Source organism: Schistocerca gregaria, chromosome 2 (assembly GCF_023897955.1).
Source record: "Schistocerca gregaria isolate iqSchGreg1 chromosome 2, iqSchGreg1.2, whole genome shotgun sequence".
Classification (NCBI taxonomy): Eukaryota; Metazoa; Arthropoda; class Insecta; order Orthoptera; family Acrididae; genus Schistocerca; species Schistocerca gregaria.
In genome coordinates, this window is record NC_064921.1 from 270,197,478 (window position 1) to 270,219,840 (window position 22,363).

Genomic DNA, 22,363 nt, shown 5'->3' on the forward strand with positions numbered 1-22,363 from the left:
ACATGCCATAGAGGTATGACCAAATCTTTGAAATTTGAGGCATGATATTGTGTTGGGAACAATTGGTCAAACCTTAAGACAGATATAGTCTTCAAGATGACGTTCAGGTAATTTAGCAGTGCTGAAGAACAGACTAAATATTGCAGTTTTTTCTGCTGTATCATTGGCTCTACTCATATAGTTCTGCATTTCCGTGACAACCATATTTTGCCATACTTCACATATCTCCTCAGTGCCCACATCCACTAATCAGAGCAGGTAACCACACCTTTACAAAAATTACCAGTGTTCTGCAAATCAACCAAAGGCCTTGCATCCCAGAAGCTTAAGACATGGCAGTTTCAACTAGAAGTGTTCCACTACGAAGTTGTTTAATGCTTTTTAAGGACCCAGCAATAACCTCCAACACGTCGTGAATACAGAAACTGGATACCTTCTCAAAATTTCTCTCTGTTCTCTTGGTTATAGTGAAAGTGTTATGACAGACTAATGACCTGTCACTGTACCTTGCGACTTCTTCGGCAGACTGATCAACCAAGCTCTCTTTGTTGGGATGGTGTATGGACTACACAATGGTACAAGCATCCCATCAGGGGTAGAGTGCACTGAGGTCACTCCATAGAGATCCCATGAGCCCCTAGGGAAAATAATGTCAGCCCAGGAATCCTTATACAACTGTGGACTAGCACATGCCACAGAGGTTACCCTCCAGAGACTATTTCACGTCAACGGCTATGCAACCCATCAGCACGTTGCAAACCTTGAAGATGAAAGGTTTTCATAGAGCCGACCCCCCCACCCCACTGTCTCCAATAGAAAAGTCTTCCAGGATCTTGATCAAGACAGAAATCACTAAGTTGGAATTAAGAATGAAATGTTAACAGCACAACATGATGAAAAACAATAAAGTCTTCAGTGCCAAGACAGAGAATAAGCACAACTGAAAACAAGAACATACACTATTTGACGAAAAGTATCCAGAAATCTAACAATGTGCCCACCCTTTTCCTTTATGACTACTTCAATGCTGCTTGAGACACATTCAATGAGGTGTGCCATCGTCTGTGGACGAGTGGCAGCCAGTTCATATTCAAAAGTTGAATCTCGAGAAAGTAGTGATGCTGGCTGTTGGGGTATACAGCAAAGATGTTCTAACTCATCCACAGGTGCTTTATTGTGTTCAGTTTAGGACTGTGGGTAGCTTGCTCTGTTTCAGGAATGCTATTGCCCACAAAACCATTGCCTCACAATATATAGTGTCAAGCTGATGCAAACAGTTATCTTCAAACTGTCCCTCTACTTTAAACAGTACACAATCCTGTAAAACAGGTTCACGTCCTTTTGCAAATAGCCTTTCCTTGTAAGCATGATGAGCAGACTAGGTCCTACCCAAAAAGACCTATACATAATACCACTTCCTCTCAACTTTACTACTGTCAGCACTATAAATGATTGAAGGGAGTGTTCTCAAAGCCAAACCAAAACTCAAGTCCTTCCGTCGGATTGCCATAAATTATGAGTCATCATTCCCAGTCACTCATTTCCAGTCACCCATTGTCCAGTGGCACTGCTGTTTACATTGCCTCAAGTGTTGCTTAGCATGACTAAAGAAATGTATGGCTTATGAGGAGTTGCTCGACCATTGTACCCCATTCTTTTTAACTCCCTTCACACAGCCATTTTGCTAGATGAACTGCAGGTAACACTCTGGAAATCACAAGTGATTCCTTCTACTAATTTTATGCAACTTTTATACAACAGCCTTCCACAATGCTTGATGGTCTGTGTCCAACAGTACAAGAGGTCTGCCTGGTCTTGAGTTAGCTGCAGTTATTCCTTTGCAGGAGGGGAGAGAGGGAGGAGGGGGGGGGTGAGAGAAAGAGAGTGGGGGAAGAGTGGGGGGTGAAGGGAAAGGAGAAGTTTGGAATAGCTTTGTGTGTGTGTGTGTGTGTGTGTGTGTGTGTGTGTGTGTGTGTGTGTGTGTGTGTGTCCAACTGTATGCTCACTGCCGGGCTGCTGGAACTTCTGACCTCACCATATTTAAATTATGTCATCCTCCTCATCATTTATGGTGCTTCTCACAACAACAACATTCGCCATGCACGATCTGCCTGCTATCAAATATTTCATGAAGTAAAGCCTTTCTGGAAGTAAACTTTTGAGCAGCTTAGTTATCATTTTAGTCAGTAATAATTTCACCTTTGAGGAGCAGACATACAAACAAAGCATTACACGTGTGAAAAGTGGCCACCTCTTGTGTGAACCTTCAGTATGACATACACTGCATTTTTAAATTAATGGAGCACTGACGAACTGTGAAACACATCCTGTCATCTGTTTGTTAACTGAAGCCATCCAGAGTGATGTCTGTTTTTTTAACTTATGTAGTTGTAAAAATGTCATCATCTTAAATTACAGAAGAATGTACAAGGAGTCAGAACCTGAGTTTTATTTCACTTAGAAATAATTTTTGTTTTGTTTGCTTACACTGGCAAAATAAATGTGGGAAGCAATAGTTTCCTTGCAAATTATTTTTGCAACGTTGAAAAATGTGGTTTTGAAAGAGACATGCATCCTTATTATTAATGAACGCAACCACACAAAACAGTATGAAATTTATGTGTGTGATGATGCTCTCACAAATGTAATGTATGCAGTGTAAGAACACACATCATTCACATGCACTTCAAAGGCACAGACACACAAATAAGAGATTATAAATCAAGCATAATAAATAATGTATCTACCATTACTGAACTGCAGAGAGGTGGTTCCTGCTGGATAGAATCAAGACTTCTTGCAGGATATAACAGCGTATTTTTCCCAACTTGCCGTACCCTTAGGATGAATTCTTCATGTAATGTTTGAAGCATAGCGTTCAAACTTGAAAAACCTAATTCTTCTTCATTCAAATCTTCTGAAAAATATAACTGCAACAAAGTAAAATTGTTGGATCCGATTACTCACAAAAAACTCTTCCTTTTTAAGTCCAGCTGTAAGAAATTATGAATCACACTGAACAGCACTAAATCAGTTTAAAACTAATATGCTTGATGTCTGTTGTGCCTTCCTATTTCTTCTACACCGACTGTGATGAAATGGACGGGGGGAGGAAAGGCGGGGGGGGGGGGGGGGGTGGGGGGGGGTGGGGGGGAGGAAAGACGGGAGGGGAGGAAAGACGGGGTGGGGGGGAGGAAAGACGGGGGGGAGGAAAGACGGGGCAGGAGGGGAAGGGTGTGAGGGGGCAGGAGGGGAAGGGAGCGAGGGGGCAGGAGGGGAAGGGAGCGAGGGGGCAGGAGGGGAAGGGAGCGAGGGGGCAGGAAGGGAGGGAGCGAGGGGGCAGGAAGGGAGGGAGCGAGGGGGCAGGAAGGGAGGGAGCGAGGGGGCAGGAAGGGAGGGAGCGAGGGGGCAGGAAGGGAGGGAGCGAGGGGGCAGGAAGGGAGGGAGCGAGGGGGCAGGAAGGGAGGGAGCGAGGGGGCAGGAAGGGAGGGAGCGAGGGGGCAGGAAGGGAGGGAGCGAGGGGGCAGGAAGGGAGGGAGCGAGGGGGCAGGAAGGGAGGGAGCGAGGGGGCAGGAAGGGAGGGAGCGAGGGGGCAGGAAGGGAGGGAGCGAGGGGGCAGGAAGGGAGGGAGCGAGGGGGCAGGAAGGGAGGGAGCGAGGGGGCAGGAAGGGAGGGAGCGAGGGGGCAGGAAGGCAGGGAGCGAGGGGGCAGGAAGGCAGGGAGCGAGGGGGCAGGAAGGCAGGGAGCGAGGGGGCAGGAAGGCAGGGAGCGAGGGGGCAGGAAGGCAGGGAGCGAGGGGGCAGGAAGGCAGGGAGCGAGGGGGCAGGAAGGGAGGGAGTGAGGGGGCAGGAAGGGAGGGAGTGAGGGGGCAGGAAGGGAGGGAAGGAGGAGGAGGGAATGGAGGAAAGCAATAGGGGAACAGACATGGAATGAGAACAAAGTGGTTGTGTGTGGGGGTGGATGGGTGGTTGTGGGAGGAGTAATTTGACTGTAAGGCTTTTACTGTTTTGGATTTGTGGAGGGTTTATCCCAAATTATAACAGAAGAAATTATCACATCCGAACTTTTCAATAATGGCACAATGTAGCACCTATACATTCAGTAAGTATATTAACTGAAAGAACAAGGGCCAAGAATTTAATTTCAATGTACCTTATACATTTCCTTGAACTTTCCAACAGGCAGACCAGTTGGAAACTCTGCAATTAGGCGCTCCACATTACTCTTGATAACTTCTGTTACAAAGCCAAAGGAGTCTGTAAATGATGGCATATCAGCTTATAACTGTTTCATAACAAGCTACACAAAGCATACATATTTAATATTTAATTTAGAACACTGGAACACATTTAAACAATGGGAAGTCCAGGATAAAATAAAAACGATACGCGAACAGGGTAGTCCAATGATTGCATCATTTCCGGATTTAAAGTTTTCAAGGCAATTTTTTTCTATATTGCTTTTTTTATTAAATTAGAGACTAAATCATCATTTCTTCAAAAAGGTATATTGGAAATTACTGGAACACGCATAATTAATTACAAGTTTTTTCTTTAGTTATATATATATATATAAAGAAATATATTAAAAACACAGATTTCAAGACTTACCAAGCGGGAAAGCGCCGGTAGACAGGCACAATAAAAGGCACAGCCACGTGTGAAAGTACCCACGTGATTTACCAACTGACCTGCCTGCACTGTGACGCTTTCTATGTGGGAATGACCAGCAACAAACTGTCCATTCGCATGAATGGACACAGGCAGACAGTGTTTGTTGGTAATGAGGATCACCCTGTGGCTAAACATGCCTTGGTGCACGGCCAGCACGTCTTGGCACAGTGTTACACCGTCTGGGTTATCTGGATACTTCCCACCAACACCAACCTATCTGAACTCGGGAGATGGGAACTTGCCCTTCAACATATCCTCTCTTCTCATTATCCACCAGGCCTCAATCTCCACTAATTTCAAGTTGCCGCCACTCATACATCACCTGTCATTCAACATCATCTTTGCCTCTGCACTTCCGCCTCGACTGACATCTCTGCCCAAACTCTTTGCCTTTAAATATGTCTGTGTGTGTGTGTGTGTGTGTGTGTGTGTGTGTGTGTGTGTGCGCGCGCGCGCGCGCGCGCATGTATATACCTTTTGTTCCCCCTAAGGTAAGTCTTTCCGCTCCCAGGATTGGAATGACTCCTTACCCTCTCCCTTAAAACCCTCATCCTTTCGTCTTTCCCTCTCCTTCCCTCTTTCCTGAAGTAGCCACTGTTGGTTGCGAAAGCTAGTAATTTTGTGTGTGTGTTTGTGGGTTATTTTATTGTGCCTGTCTACCAGCGCTTTCCCGCTTGGTAAGTCTTGAATTCTTTGTATTTAATATATTTTTTCCCATGTGCAAGTTTCTTTCTATTTTATTTACATAATTAATTTGAACCCAACAATTATGTTTGTTTTTGTCTCTGTTGCATTTCGAAATCTTTTCTATCATCCTACTTTCTCTTTTTGTTTGTACAAGTAGTTTCACTTTGTATTCGTCTTCTCTTTTTCTGTAATCTACCATACATTTTATCCTGCCTAATTATACTCAATAATATGTAATTTACTTTCAAACCATAACCTAAAATCTTTTAACGCTTTCAACATTACCGCTGCTATAAAATCCACTGTTCCAAGTTTACAAACAGTTCGTGTAAACTCGTGAATACTATTTCACAGCCTCCGTTCCTTTCACCCATTAAACAACCATCTCAGCTATTTCCAACAACTTTTGTTTTATTTCCATTCCCGTTTTTCCCACTTAACCGATCATTTTTTAGCAGCTTCCCACAGGTTCAAAAGTTATTATTTCCTCGTTGAACAATTGTTAGCCTCATTTTCATAATCTACCAGTACATAACCAGTCCTTTGAACACATTTACACGCAGTTTTTTTCGAAATTTTTCCTGAATTTCCCCACCCTTTAACGTGTTTTGGAGACAACACAACTAACTAACCTTTGCACCCATTGTTGTTCACCAAATTTGGCATTACCCCAAAGGCCTCACACTTAAAGTTCCCATCTCTGGCTGCAATCCTTCTTTCCATCAGTCCTTATACCAGTTCCAAACTGCACAGTCCATAGCCCTCACACGCCTAATCCTTCACCTATACATCGACTCGGCCAATGAACACACCCGTCTAACTCCTATCCCAAATCATAGCCCTCAATCTTTCCTCTCCCACATCCACACCGGCTGTTCATAGCATCCTCCTACAGGCCAACCGCAAATCAGAACAGCATGCCCCCCCCCTCAAAAAACTATCCAATCTCCTGGTTTCCCACCTCCGAAAAGGCAACTCACTCACCCTCCACAACCTTTCCATCAAACCTCAACCTCCTCTCATTGCACACAGACCCAGTCTCTCCCATCTACTCAATCTCCCACTACCAGCTCCACTCCCCCCCCAACACCTCAAAACTCTAGTCAACACAAGCTGGAACCACAACACCCCAATTCAGTAGTTAACCTTTCCTCCAAACATCTCTCCTAATCCGAAACCTCTGTCCTATCCAAAGGCCTCACCTTCAGCCCCACTCCCAGATTCAACCAAACAGATTTACTGTCCTACACTCGTAGTCTCTGCTGGAAATATCATTTTGTCATGAAGAAAAATAATCCTGATCCCACTCCAAATTGAACCCTGCCTGGAACAGTTCCGTCCTCCATCACAGCGGGATCCACCTCCTCTTCCTCAAAATCCCCTCTCCAAACCTTCCAGGAATTTCTTGAAAAACCTTAATCCTACTCCCAACATCACCACAGGCGAAGCCCAGGCTATCCGTGATCTGAAAGCTGACCGTTCCATCATCATTCTTCCGGCTGACAAGGGTTCCACGACCGTGGAACTTGATCGTCGGGAGTATGTGGCTGAGAGACTGCGTCAGCTTTCAGACAACTCTACATACAAAGTTTGCCAAGGTAATCCCATTCCTGATGTCCAGGCGGAGCTTCAAGGAATCCTCACAACCTTAGGCCCCCTACAAAACCTTTCACCTGACTCCATCGAACTCCTGACCCCACCGACACCTCGCACTCCTACCTTCTACCTACTTCCTAAAATTCACAAACCCAAACATCCTGGCCACCCCATTGTAGCTGGTTACCAAGCCCCCACAGAACGTATCTCTGCCTACGTGGATCAACACCTTCAAACCATTACATGCAGTCTCCCATCCTTCATCAAAGACACCAACTATTTTCTCGAACGCCTGGAATCCGTACCCAGTCTGCTACCCCTGGAAACCATCCTTGTAACCATTGATGCCACTTCCCTATACACGAATATCCCGCACGTCCAGGGCCGCGCTGCAATGGAGCACTTCCTTTCACGCCGATCACCTGCCACCCTACCTAAAACCTCTTTCCTCGTCACCTTAGCCAGCTTCATCCTGACCCACAACTTCTTCACTTCTGAAGGCCAGACATACCAACAATTAAAGGGAACAGCCATGGGTACCAGGATGGCCCCCTCGTATGCCAACCTATTTATGGGTCGCTTAGAGGAAGCCTTCTTGATTACCCAAGCCTGCCAACCCAAAGTTTGGTACAGATTTATTGATGACATCTTCATGATCTGGACTCACAGTCAAGAACAACTCCAGAATTTCCTCTCCAACCTCAACTCCTTTGGTTCCATCAGATTCACCTGGTCCTACTCCAAATCCCATGCCACTTTCCTTGACATTGACCTCCATCTGTCCAATGGCCAGCTTCACACATCCGTCCACATCAAACCCACAAACAAGCAACAGTACCTCCATTATGACAGCTGCCACCCATTCCATATCAAACTGTCCCTTCCCTATGGCCTAGGCCTTCGTGGCAAACGAATCTGCTCCAGTCCTGAATCCCTGAACCATTACACCAACAACCTGAAAACAGCTTTCGCATCCCGCAACAACCCTCCCGACCTGGTACAGAAGCAAATAACCAGAGCCACTTCCTCATCCCCTCAAACCCAGAACATCTCACAGAAGACCCCAAAAGTGCCCCACTTGTGACAGGATACTCCCCGGAACTGGATCACACTCTGAATGTGGCTCTCCAGCTGCCCCGAAATAAGATCCATTCTTCATTAAATCCTCCCCATTCCACCAAGAGTGTCTTTCCGCCATCCACCTAACCTTCATAACCTCTTGGTTCATCCCTATGAAATCCCCAAACCACCTTCCCTACCCTCTGGCTCCTACCCTTGTAACCACCCCCGGTGTAAAACCTGTCCTATGCACCCTCCCACCACCACCTACTCCAGTCCTGTAACCCGGAAGGTGTACACGATCAAAGATGATGATGATGATGATGATGATGATGATCTTAGTGTTTAACATCCCGTCGACAACGAGGTCATTAGAGACGGAGCGCAAGCTCGGGTGAGGGAAGGATGGGGAAGGAAATCGGCCGTGCCCTTTCAAAGGAACCATCCCGGCATTTGCCTGAAGCGATTTAGGGAAATCACGGAAAACCTAAATCAGGATGGCCGGAGACGGGATTGAACCGTCGTTCCCGAATGCGAGTCAAGTGTGCTAACCACTGCGCCACCTCTCTCGGTACACGATCAAAGGCAGAGTCACGTGTGAAAGCACCCACGTCATTTACCAACTGACCTGCCTACACTGTGACGCTTTCTATGTGGGAATGACCAGACACAAACTGTCCATTCGCATGAATGGACACAGGCAGACAGTGTTTGTTGGTAAGGAGGATCACCCTGTGGCTAAACATGCGTTGGTGCACGACCAGCACATCTTGGCACAGTGTTACACCGTCCGTATGATCTGGATACTTCCCACTAACACCAACCTATCCGAACACCGGAGATGGGAACTTGCCCTTCAATATATCCTCTCTTCGCGTTATCCACCAGGCCTCAATCTCTGCTAATTTCAAGTTGCTGCCACTCATACCTCACCTGTCATTCAACATCATCTTTGCCTCTGTACTTCCGCCTCGACTGACACCTCTGCCCAAACTCTTTGCCTTTAAATATGTCTGTGTGTGTGTGTGTGTGTGTGTGTGTGTGTGTGTGTGCGCACGCGCAAGTATATACCTATCCTTTTGTTCCCCCTGAGGTAAGTCTTTTCCACTCCCGGGATTGGAATGGCTCCTTACCCTCTCCCTTAAAACCCACATCCTTTCATCTTTCCTTCTCCTTCCCTCTTTCCTGACGAAGCAACCGCTGGTTGCGAAAGCTCGTAATTTTGTGTGTGTGTTTGTGTGTTATTTTATTGTGCCTGTCTACCGGCGCTTGCCCGCTTGGTAAGTCTTGGAATCTTTGTTTTTAATATAATTTGCAAGGAATAAAAAATTATCAATTCTGTTTTTGCAAATATATATGAATTGTAACTTGCTGATTAAAGGAAACAAGCTGTAGAAATCAGTCATGATGAAAATTAATAAATCATTTCTTTAAACTTTCTATCTCTGATGAAATCTTTTGATGCTTCACTCCAACACGTGATTTTTTTATGTAATCTTTGATTTCAGCTTGCTTGTGTTTTTTTAATAATTATTAATCCTTTACTTTTTCACCTTCCTACGCCATATGTTTCATACCATCTTTCTACAAACAATGGGCATTGCAAAATTTGTATTGTATAGGACTTTTGTCATTCTGAAACTGTCTACACCTTCTGCATCCTGGATTGCATCATATATGTATCTTTGAGCAATAACATTTTCTGTCTTTGATTTTCAAATTAAAATTTCAAAGTTTGCATATCAGCCTCCCTCAACCGCAGCATTTCCATGTGAATTATAAAAATAATTTGCATAAAATATTGGAAATTTGGGCATAGCTTTTCAAGATAATTTAATTACATTAATCCAGAATTTATTGAGATAATTTTCACTTCTATTTCATATCATCTTCAATTCTTTTTTCTCTGCAGATCTCCACAATTTCAAGATTGACATGGTCTGCCCTGGAATTCGACACTGTTCCATTTGATTCCAAAATTTCAAGTAAAATGTCAATCTTCTTTGAGCTACTTCTGGTTTAACACAATTTCTGGATTCATGCAGGAAATTGCAAATGTTACGGTGTATTTGAGCAGCAATCTTTCTCTCAACTTCTCTAGTATGCCAATAATGCATGTTCACATGTTTTCCTTTAGCAACAATATTTTCGCTTTACATATATTCTTAATTTTTTTCAGCACACATATTGTAGCCAATTTCAGATTGAACTGTCTTGCTACTACTTCTGGCCCATCTGTATCTGTGATGCCATTGATGCAGGATGAAGGGAGGAAAATTATTCTAAATGGCTTATAGTACGGCAAATGGAAGCAAACGCAAACAGGAGAGTACACTAAAAATTTAAAAAAAAAGGGAGAATAATTACTTAATACCAATAATGCTCCAAAAGAGACAATTACAAATGTCTAATATGTCATTCGTCTCCTCCTGTATGAGTAACTGTGTTACAAGAACCTTGATTTAATTTCATTACTACTGGAGATTACTGTCACTCTAAAAGAGTGGCCGAGCAAGCATTCACAAGCTACAGATTTATCAAGTTGTGGGTTACCTAACTGTAAAACCAATGATTACCTTTAACTTCCTCATTCATAATATTATGTAAGCCTGTCGCCATCGTGCAGGCATTCAGTCCCATAGATCTCTTCGATACAGATGGATACAAGTCATTAATCTTTGTGAGTATGGCACTTGTTTTCGATTTCTGACATCTACAATGATCTAACCGCTGATATAGTAAGTTATGCTTATCCATTATGGATGTAGTAATTGTTGCAAAAGGTTTAACATAATTTCGGACATTGTACGTAACTGAAAAGGAATGTCCACATAAAACCCTTTTACAAAACTTGTTACTGACAAGTATTTCTATGATAGTCGCTGATCTGTACTTTATGCCAGGCTTCGAATCAATGAATTCTCCCATCTCTCCCCACCTCTTCCGCCGTATCACCAATCAGCTTCCTCATATCCCCGCCTCACGCAACCACTTCACAAGTATAAAACAGTTATGAATCACTGTGTAAACAATGTATCATGAACAGGTATTGTGTGTATCATGTGTAGATTCCCCTTTGAATATTCAAATGCCTTTTGAACTATCACACACGGTTCAAACTGATAATATATCAATTGTGGGTTTTACACACACACACACACACACACACACACACACACACACACACACACTTAAGGTTCTTACCAATCTATTTTCTTCCCAATTTTGAAATTTACTGGTTTTTTCAAGGTTTTCTAAATTTCACAGTTCGCTGGACACCCTGGGAAAGGACAGATTGATACTCACCACATAGAGGAGTCACTGAGTTCTAGATGTGGGGGAGGAAACTAGAATTACTTAACCTTCCTCTGAAGCAAAACTAACTAACTCTCCCGAATGCTAAGACTGCAAGTGAATGCGATGTGAGCAGTAGTATGCTGCTGTGGATGGTAGGTGTAAGGAGGAGGAATGTGACAGTGGTGAGTGAGGGATAGTAAGATAGGGAGGTGCTAACATTGCCTATGAGGCATACGGGAGGGTAGGATAGGGCTGCTGCCCTCCCCTCCGTGAGTCATCAGTCTTCTGACTCATTTGATGCAGCCTACCGCAAATTCCTCTCAACCTTTTCATCTCAGAGCATCAGTTCCACTCTATGTCCTTGACTATTTGTTGGATATATTCCAAACTCTGTATAGTCTACAGTTCTTATCCTCTAAATATCTCTCTAGCATAATGGAGGTTTTTTCTACTGCTTTCACATTTGTCCTATCATCTTGTTCCTTCCATTCCTTTCTTTGCCAGTTCTGTGGAGACACTCCTCATACCTTATCAGCCTATCTAACTTCCAATGTTCTTCTACAGCACCATACATCAAACACTCCAATTCTCTTCTGTTCATGATTACCTACTGTCCATGATTCACTGCTATACAATGCTGTGCTTCGAACATTTATTTTCAGAATTTACTTCTTTAAATTAAGATCTGAGTTTGATACTAGTAGGTTTCTTTACAACAGGAATGCCCTCTTTGCCAGTGCTAGTCTACTTCAGATGTTCTCGCTCCGACTGTCATGGGTTATTTTGCTTCCCAAGTAGCATAATTTCTTAACTATGTCTACTTTGTGATCACAAATTTGGTCAAAGTTTCTCAGCATTCTTATTTCTGCCATTTCTCACTAGCTTTGTCCTTCTCCAGTAAACTATCAATCCATATTCTGCACTCAATGGACTATTCATTTGATTCAATAGATCTGTTAATTCCTCTTCACCTTCAATGAGGATATCAATGTCCTCAGCAAATCTTATCACTGATATCCTGTTGGCCTGAATTTTAATCCCACTCTTGAACCTATCTCTTATTTCTGTCACTGCTTCTTTGATGCAGCCCATACTGAATAGTATGGGATGAAGACTGCATACTTGTGTTACCTCATTTTTAATCTGAACAATTCATTCTTGATCTTCCAATCTTTCTGTTTCCTCGTCGTTCTGGTACACATTGTATAATACTCTACTTTCACTATAGCCCAATGTCAGGACTACCTCTCTGGTGCCTCTAAGTTTTCTAAAGCCAAACTGATTATCATCTAACAGTTCCTCAACTTTCTTTTCCACTCTTCTGTACATTATTCTTATCAGCAACTTGGATGCATGAGCTGTTAAGCTGGTGTACAATAGTTCTCGCACTTACCTGCTCTTACTGTCTTTAGAATCAAGTGGATATTCTTCCCAAAAGTCTGATGGTATGTCGTTAATCTCAGATTCCACACATCAACTTGAATAGTAATTTCGTTGTCACTTCTGCAATGATTTTAGAAGTTCAAATGGAATGTTGACTGTCCCTTCTGCCTTATTTAATCTCAAGTCTTCCATTTTTTATTTTATTTTTTTTATTATTTTTTTAATTCTGACTCTAATAATAGATCCCTTAAGTATTCCATACCAACTCCAATGTCTTCTTCTATCAGGTCATTAGACAAGTCCTCCCCCTCACAGAGGCCTTCAATGTACTCTTTCCAACTGTCCACTATTTTCTCTCCATTTAAGAACGAAATTCCCACTGCACTCTTAATGTTGCTGCGCTGGCTTTTAATTCAGGTGGTTTTTCATCTCCTATGTGCAGACTCAGTTCTTCCAAAAATTGTCTCTCTTTCAATTTCTTCCCATTTTTCCTGTAACCATTACACTTTGACACTTCCGATTTATTTCATTCCTGAGTGATTTATATTTCTGTACAGAGAAGAGGAAAGGACTTCTATGTCCATCAACAGGACCCCAAGGTGAGTGTGTACTGAAGCAAGCGCAGGAAAGGAATAGACTGGCGGAGGAAAGGGCTAGCAAAGTTTGAGGCCAGGGGAGTTATGGGGACAAAGGGTATGTTGTAGGGAGAGTTTCTAGCTGTGCAAATTCAGAAAAGCTGGTGTTGGAGGTGCAATAGCAGCTTCCTCCACCGCTAGCCTGCTATCACTCCCTCTCCTCATCATATGCCTTCTCCTCCCCAACCCAGTACGTAGCTGCTCATGTCAGATGCAGTCACAGCCAGACCTTAGTACCCGGAGACAGTATACATGTGTGTGAGAGTTTTTATTCTTGTTGTGGTTGTTGCTGCGTGAAAGATCAAGTTCTCAATAAGGACTTCGCCTGAAAGCTTGAATATGTCTAGTGTTCTTTTTCATATTGCCTGTTAGCAACTCAATGCCTCCTCTTTGTGGTGATTAGCAATCTATTCTTTCTATATTTTTGAAATATATTTACTTTTACAGAAGAGTGTGCAAACAAAGATATTACACTGTAACAACTGTATTGCTTTACCTCATCCACACTACTTTTTTATTAGATAGTGAAAGGTACATGCAAGGTAAATGAAAAGCACATGAAAAGCACAGTCACATTTATTTCATGAAACTCCTTGATGGTAAATATAATGTTCTGCGAAATGAATTCAGAAGAAAAATTCAAGGCTGTCAAATAAATAGTAATAGAAATTACAGTTTGCTTGAAACGCTGTTACAAGGTGCTTGCCAAAATTTAACCACACTGCGGAACACTGAAAACATTTGGCAAATTTTATGAAAACTGTAGTCCAGCCTAATAATGGCAACCTGCTTCCACTAAGGACATTCACCTTGAATAACTGTGTTTCAATAATACTTACAAATTTTGCAAGAGGTCTGTTACTTATAATGCTACAATCCTATGAAGGAATTTTACACCTTCTATTTTCTGTGTAATACTAAGCCTCATAAACATGTGAAAGTACTTGCAAGCTATCTTTATTGTGGAAAATTTGATAAATTTTTATTTTGTCCATCACAGTAGCATGAATATAATATTTATTGCTGGAGAGATTACTGGTTTTAGGCTGATTCACCCATTCTCAAACCACACACCTAAAATTATAAAGTACATATTGTACAGAAAATATTTATATACAGTATGTATGAACATATTATATGTGTTTATATACCTTGTTATTAATTGTAACTCGTCACACAATATGGTGCCAAAAGGCACGGACTGCTTATTACAAGAAAGTCATACAGAGAGCAAAAATTACGTTCATTGACAAGACCGCCTATGTGTCTACTGTTTCAACTGAAAGACACAATCAAACTGACAAACATGATATTTAGTGGTTAATATGACACCTTCATAGTTGTAGCACTCATACATAAGTGCATGCACAAATAACTGACTACTAGTTTCCTAAGGTACTGTCACATACACTGGTGTTTCTTGAGAACATTTTCTAACATAGGGAATTAATTTTTCATTACAAGGTGGTTAAAATGGTTCAAATGGCTCTGAGCACTAAGGGACTTCACTACTGTGGTCATCAGTCCCCTAGAACTTAGAACTACTGAAACCTAAGGACATCACACACATCCTTGCCCGAGGCAGGATTCGAATACAATGTGGTTAACAATTTTCTTTTAAAAATAACTTAGCATTTAAATTAAAAATACAGAGCCAAGAGGTGACAACTAGCACTTCCGCCTGTATACAAACCTGTATTGCTGTTACTACAACACTGTCTCACTACCTTCTTAACCACTGCTTCTCATTTCATGCCCCCTTGACTCTGATAACTGCTATCTGCTTACTGTAAAAGTTGTAAATAGCCTTTCAGTCCTGCTACCTTCAGAATTTCAGAAACATTCCAGTCAAAATCTTTGTAAGCCTACAAATGGTATAAATGTAGGTTTGCTTGTCCTTAACCTACCTTCTATGATATAGTGTCAGTATTGCCTTGCTTGTTCCTACATTTCTCTGGAATTCAAACTCATTTTACCCAAAATTGGCTTCTACCAGTTTTTCCATTCTTCTTTTTCTTCTGTAATTAAACTGAGTAAGTGTTTTGGAATGATGATTTATTAAACCGATAGTTCGGTGATATTCACGTGTCAGCACGTGCTTTCTTTGGAATTAGAATTATTGTATCATCTTGAAGTCTGAGGGTATTTCGCCTGTCTCACACATCTTGCACACCAGATTGAAGAGTTTTGTCATGACTGGCTCTCCCAAGGTTGTCAGTAGTTCTCACAGAATGTCATCTAGTCCCAGGGCCTTGTTCCAACTTAGGTCTTTCAGTGATCTGTAAATTCTTCTCCCAGTATCATATCGCCCATCTCATCTTAATTTACATCATCTTCCATTTCTATAATATTGCCTTCAGGCATGTCTCCCTTGTTTAGACTCTGTATATACACCTTCCACCTTTCAGCTCTCCCTAATTTCCTGAGGCTAGTTTTACATCTGAGCTCTTGATATTCACACAGTTGCTTCTCTTTTCTCCAGAGGCCTCTATGATTTTCTTGTAAGCAGTGTATCTTTCACCTAGTGTAAAATGCTTCTGAATCCTTGCATTTGTCCTCCAGTAATTCCTGCTTAGCCATTTTGTGTTTCCTGTCAATCAATTTTTTTAGACATTTGTTTTGCCCTTTGAATGCTTCATTTATTGAATTTTTACATTTTCTCTTTTCATCAGTTAAATCCAGTACCTCGTGTGTTATCCAGGGATTTCTACTAGGCCTTATCTTTCCACCTATTTGATCCTCTGCTGCATTTACTATTTCAATTCTTAAAGCTAACCATTCATTGTCTACTTTATTCCTTTCCCCTCTTCTATTCAATCGTTTCCTAATGCTTCCCCTGAAACTCTCAAAAACCTCTGGTTCTTTCAGCCTACCCAGGTCCCATTTGCTTAATTTCCTACCTAATGGTGACACACATTTGAAATGTTGTAGCAAGTGAGAATCACACGCTAGTAATATAATAATACTTGCCTTTCACTCTTAAAGGAAGTAATACGTTTACCTACGATTTTATGCATTTAAGATCAATGTACAAATAAAGTTTCAGCTTCGAATGCAGTCAATACGACATTGGATAATGACTGTGTTGGATGATGCTTAGTACGGTGCTATTTACTGTTTAGTCCTCCTGTAACTGAAGGTTTGTTATCAAATTTTAAATAAATAATGTAAATAAAAAAAGATGCAGTATTTTTATGTCTTGCACCTCACTTTATTTTATTTCTTCAGGCAGCATTCAAATAACATATAATTAAAAAAGAAATTTTAGATTTTAGCACTGACTTCCTGTATGGACTGTAACAATTTTGATACTGTTTTATTATTTTAAGAGATGGGTTGATATTATTTTGCCCCGGAAAGACAGTTGAGGGTTGTATAGGAAAGGATGTGCTAGACTTCATCTCCTGGCTTCGTATGTTTAATTTAGATGCAAAGTTGTTTTAGAAAATCGTTTAACAGTCTTGTAATGTAAAACTGGCATTTCCTATGTTATAAAATGGTATGAATAAATAACAGTGGATATGGCAGCACCTTTGTGAACTAGTAGGAGTTTAGAACGTGAAATTCTGTGTGTTAATTGAATATTTACTAGACACAGTTCTCGCATTTTTGTTTTTATCAAAAAAAAAGTAACAGATTTTGTGACATTCTACGAGTTCCTAAACAGGAGCAAATTATCTAGTTCCATCTGTTCTTCAGTAGTTTAGCCTTTGAAATTCTGCTAGTGAACTTAATTTACTGGACACAGTTCTTGCATTTTCTGTAGTATCTACAGTAGAGTTCTGCAGTTCTTGTCAATCGTCATTATTTTGTCTTTAAAGTAAGGTTTTCCACCATATTGATAGACACTGATTGCTGCTGAGTAGATGTAAGCTGAGTTGTTGACACTTCGCTCTCAGCTCCTGGGTGTGTTCGCTTTGGTTACACGGCTTCAGTCTGCAGTGGAGGGCATCACTGTTATGGACTGGTTGTGGGGATCCAACGAATGCCCAGTATGACCGACCCCCCCCCCCCCCAATCTGCCGGCAATGGTGGCCATCCGAGCTACTGCTCACACTTAGGTTGACCCCTCACCTGTGATCGAGTGGAATGTCATCTCGGGGCAGGGCAGACAGCAAAAGGCGAAATTACCGAGGTGAGTGCAGGGTGGCAAACATAAGGCCTCCCCAGTTAGTCTGACAAACATCTTCCTGGCGTTATCTGTGGCTGACAATGTCCTTCAGTCAACTTGTCCTGTTCAGAAGAAATCCATGTCAAGTGCATTATGGGGGCTCATGTGGACATGGCTGCTAAGGAGGGGAGGAAGCCAGTGTGAACTTCTTGTGCATACTGAGTGGAGTCATTCCATACATGGAATAGGGCCTTCCAGATGCCATGAAGAGCACAAGGTGTGGTTAACTGCAAGTGGTGGCTCACTTTGGTACCAATGACGTGTGACACTTTGGATTGTAAGAGATGCTCTCTGGTTTTGAGTATCTATCATAAGTAGTAAAGGCTGTCAAGTCATGCTTGCAAGATGAAAGCAGAACTCACTATTTGCAGCATAGTCGACGACTGATTGCGGACCTCTGGTACAGACCAAGTGCAGGGTCTGAGCCAGAGGCTCAAGACAGTTCTGCAATTATGTAGGCTGCAGATTCATCAACTTGTACCATAGGGGTCGACTTGCACCATAGGGGTCAACTTGCACCATAGGGTGTTGGGGTTTTGGTTTCCACTAAATAGGTCAGGAGTCCATACCATGCAGGAGGCAGCTACATGGATAGGGGGAGTGTGTGATGTGGTCTGGGTGGTTTTCTTAGGTTGGAGGGCTCTGGGGAAAAACGCATAGGGCTTCAATCTTAAAAAGTGCAAGTCGAACACAGGGAGAACATAAATCTAGGAACCATTGGTTCAACAGTTTTAAATTGTCATAGCTGTGTTCAGAAAGTACGAGAGCTATAAGCGCTAATATAAGGGGCATTCATATGAAACCTGGTCACTAGTGTAAAGTAATGGTAACGATTTTGTTAACTCAACAATATAGTTATACAAAGTACACACACAAAGTACACATTTATCCCATTGCGACACCAGCCGGTTGATTCCATCCTTGAAGAAGCTAGTTGGCTGCTGTCAGATCCAGGCCTGGACCAAGTCACACGAATAGCCTGTTTTAGAGGTCCAAACACATGGAGGTCACACGGTGAAAGGTCGGGACTGTATGATGGATGTTCCAGTGTTTCCCACCGAAACTGCTGCAATGTCGTCTTTACCGCAATGGCCATGTGCAGAAGGGCGACATCATCATGAAGGGGATAACCCCAACAGACAACATGTATCGGCATTTCGACTTGATAGCTCGTCTAACGTTCTGTAAAGTGGCTTGATAATGCTGGACATTGATTATGGTTCCCTGTTCCAGGAACTAGACAAGCAGAGGGCCCTTGTGGTCAAAATAGAAGGACATCATCGCCTTATCAGAACTGGTGTGCACAGCCTCCGATTTCTTTGGAGATGGTGAAGTCGGATGTTTCCACTGCTTGCTCTGACTCTTGCTTTCCAGTTCAAAATGGTGTCATCATGTTTTGTTACCTGTGACAGTACGTGATAGAAAGCCGTATTCCTCCTCATGTTAACGTTGCAGATGACTTAAAGACAGTGCCATTTGAATAGTGCACTGTTCGGCGGTCAGTTGGTGGGGAACCCAATGTGCACAGATTTTTCGAAAGTTCAAGTGTTGATTAATTATGGTGTGGGTGGTGCCCACGCTAATACCCAGTAAGAAATGGATCTCATCCACAACGATTCTGCAATTGTCCAAGACTAACAAATTCACTTTCGCAACCATTTCCAGTGTGATGACACAATGAGAATGTCCAGGATGAGCATCATCTTCCAGTGACGCGCCTCTCAAGGAATCGTTTGGGCCATTCCACAACACTTGAACGACTCAGACTGTACTCACCGAACACAGCCTTCATCTGTTGAAATGTTTCACGGCCTCCAACTCCCTCCGCTGCAAAAAAATCATATTATTCCTCATTGTGTCTGCTTACTCGTCTGTACTTTCAGTAGTGGACGAAAACTTGTGTGACCACCTTCTCTTCAGCGTGAAATCACACTGGCGCTGTGCAACATCAAACGGTGTATACGTGTCAGTCTCTCATGCATACGTGTCAGTCTCTCTATCAATAGATGGCACCACCATACCCAAAGTTATGTAGTGCCACCTTCCGAGTAAGGCAAAGGTAAACGCACTGACCAGGTTTCATTTGAATGAACCTCATAGAAAGTACTGATGCTCAAATTACTACAGGCACTGAAAGCCAGCTAAAGTCTGAGAAAAGTACAGCCAATTTTTTTCCAAGTACCAAATGGTATTCAGAAAGGCTAGGCTAAATACAGCTGCCAGTGGCATATTTGTTGCTGTTTATCTTCCAATGAAATTGAAGTAGATAGTTCCTGTGAGTTAGTATGGGTAGGTCATTCTCAGCAACCAGAATAAAATAATAATTGGATTCTTCCACCGAGCTATGAACTCAAACGATAGAGTCACTGAAAGGTTCAAAGAGAAGTTGACTCTAATTTCAAACATGTACATGAAATATATAATTATGGTTGGTGATGACTTCAATTTACTCTCAATAGATTACCAGAAATACATGTTTAAACCCGGAGGTACACATAAAATGCCATCCGAAATTGTGCTAAACAGATTTTCTGAAAATAACTACTAGTAATTAATTCGTAAGCCCACTCTAAAAGTAAACAGTTGTGAAAACACAGTTGACTTCTCGGCAACAAATAATCCTGGGCTAATAATGAGCATCAGATCACATACAGGAATTAGTGAACACAAGGTTGCTGTAGTGAGAATGAATACCGCACCCTCAAATCCACAAAAACTATTCAAAAAAGCAGATAAAAATTTGCTTAACATCTTCCTGAGAGACATTATCCACTCCTTTTAAATTAACAGAATAAGTTTATGTTGAATGTGGTTTGAATTCAAATAAATAGTATCAACAGTATTTCAGAGATTTATACCAAATAAATTAACAAAAGACGGTACTGATCCCCCATGGCACACAAAACAGGTCAGCACACTGTTGCAGAAACACCTTAAAAAAATGCCAAGTTCAAATGAATGTAAAATCTCCCAGATTAGCTATATTTTACAGAAGCTTGACATTTAGCAAGGGCTTCAAAGCAAGATGCTTATGATAGTTTCCACAACAAAACTGTCTCAAAACATTGCAGAAAATCCAAAGAGATTGTGGTCACATGTAACATACAAGGTGCTACCCAAAATTTTCGGGGCTGGTGCTGCTATCTGTTGAAAACCTTTCCTTTGGACTTATGGTCACCATCATCCTCGAAGTAGTTCCTATCTGCACGTACACACCAGTCCCAGCACTTCTGCCACTGGTCAAACATTTTCTGGAAGTCCCGTTCTTTGAGGATGTTTATCACCGCCAGCGATGCTTCTTCAATCCTCTCTAGAGTGTCAAACCAATGGCCTTTCAACTTGACTTTCAGTTTTAGGAATAGTGCGAAGTCATAAGGTGCCAAATCTGGCAAGTACAGTGGGTGGGGTACAACTGCCATGTTGTTTTTTGCCAAAAAGGTCCTGATGAGCAAGGACTTTGTCAGGGCACGTTGTCGAGATGCAGCAGCCAGTTCCCTTAACACCGAAGTTCAGGCCGTCTTCCTCACGGAACCATCTCAAAACGTCACAGTAGTATGCGGAATTCACTGTTTGGTTGGGTGGAACGAATTCTTTGTGTACAATTCCCATGATATCAAAGAAAACGATGATCATGCTCGTCACTTGTCTTGCTTTTTTCAGTTTTGGAGAACCCAGATTCCACTGGGACGATTGTTGCTCACATGCTCTGTCCCCTAAACACTTGTTGAATTATTGCAAGGGTCTCCATAGCACTTTTCACGAGAGTGACACAGAACACATAGTTCTGTTCATGGATCCATCGTAAAATCTCCTCACACCAAACACAAGAGTATCGCAGAAATCACTGTGGATTCGCAACACGTCCTCCCAGCTCAATGCCACTCCACACACTGACTCATCAAATGTGCAGCTCTCGCCAGCTAGCAGTGCAAAGATCTACTACTCCTACTTTCCAGATGGCAGCACAGGTCCCAAAAATTTTGGATTCCATCTCATATGCTAGGGGCAAGACGCAATCAATGACTTCTCTGCTTAATAGCAATGGAATAAAGAACAGCTGCCAACATGAGTTAACTAACAAGTAGACATCCTCAGAGTAGCAAAATAATATAAATCACTTAATGAAGCAAGTCTTCCAGTCCATACTGTAAATCAATTACTTTTGTTCCAGAGTATGCTGATCCAATAGCTCTATACTTAATCAGATACAACTGCTCACTGGACGAAAAATCCACACCCAAAGACTGGAAAGTTGCACAGTCACACCAATATTCAAGAAAGGCTACAAATGCAATCCACTAAATTAAAGACCCATATCATTAAAGTTGATATGCAACAGGATTTTGGAACTTGTGTTCGAACGTTATGAATTACCTCGAAGAGAACAGTCTATTGAGACATAGTCAACATGGATTTAATTTCATTCTTGTGAAATACAACTAGCTCTTCACTCACCCGATGTGTTGAGTGCTATCTAAAAAGGATTTCAAACTGATTTCAATTTCTAGATTTCCAGAAGGCTTTTGTCACCTTATCCCACAAGTAGATTGTATTCAAATTGTGTGCTTATGAAATATCATCTGAGATATGGAACTGGATTTGTGATGTCACAGTTCTTAGTAACTGACAGAAGTCATTTAGTAAAACAGAAATGGTCAGAAGCCCTCTGGTATTCCTTATCTATATAAACAATTTATGTGACAATCTGAGCAGCTGTCCGAGTTTCCTTTGCAGATGATGCTGTTGTATATCGTCTAGTAGAGTTGTCAGAAGATCAAAACCAATAGCAGAACAATTTAGATATCTGTATGGTGCGAAAAATGGCAATTGACCCTAAGGAATGAAAAGTGAGGTCATCCACA

At 41.9% G+C, this 22,363-nt stretch overlaps 1 protein-coding gene across 2 annotated transcripts in view; it reads right to left on the reverse strand.

The window, feature by feature from the left end:
* Nucleotides 1-22,363, reverse strand: part of LOC126336862 (uncharacterized) — a 313,200-nt gene that overhangs the window by 178,319 nt on the left and 112,518 nt on the right. For both annotated transcript variants that reach the window (XM_050000960.1, XM_050000958.1), the window contains exons 9-10: nt 4,153-4,256; nt 2,748-2,930 (exon numbers count right to left, since the gene is read on the reverse strand). In XM_050000960.1, the coding sequence (XP_049856917.1) occupies nt 2,748-2,930; nt 4,153-4,256 (287 nt within the window). The remainder of the gene's footprint in view (nt 1-2,747; nt 2,931-4,152; nt 4,257-22,363) is intronic.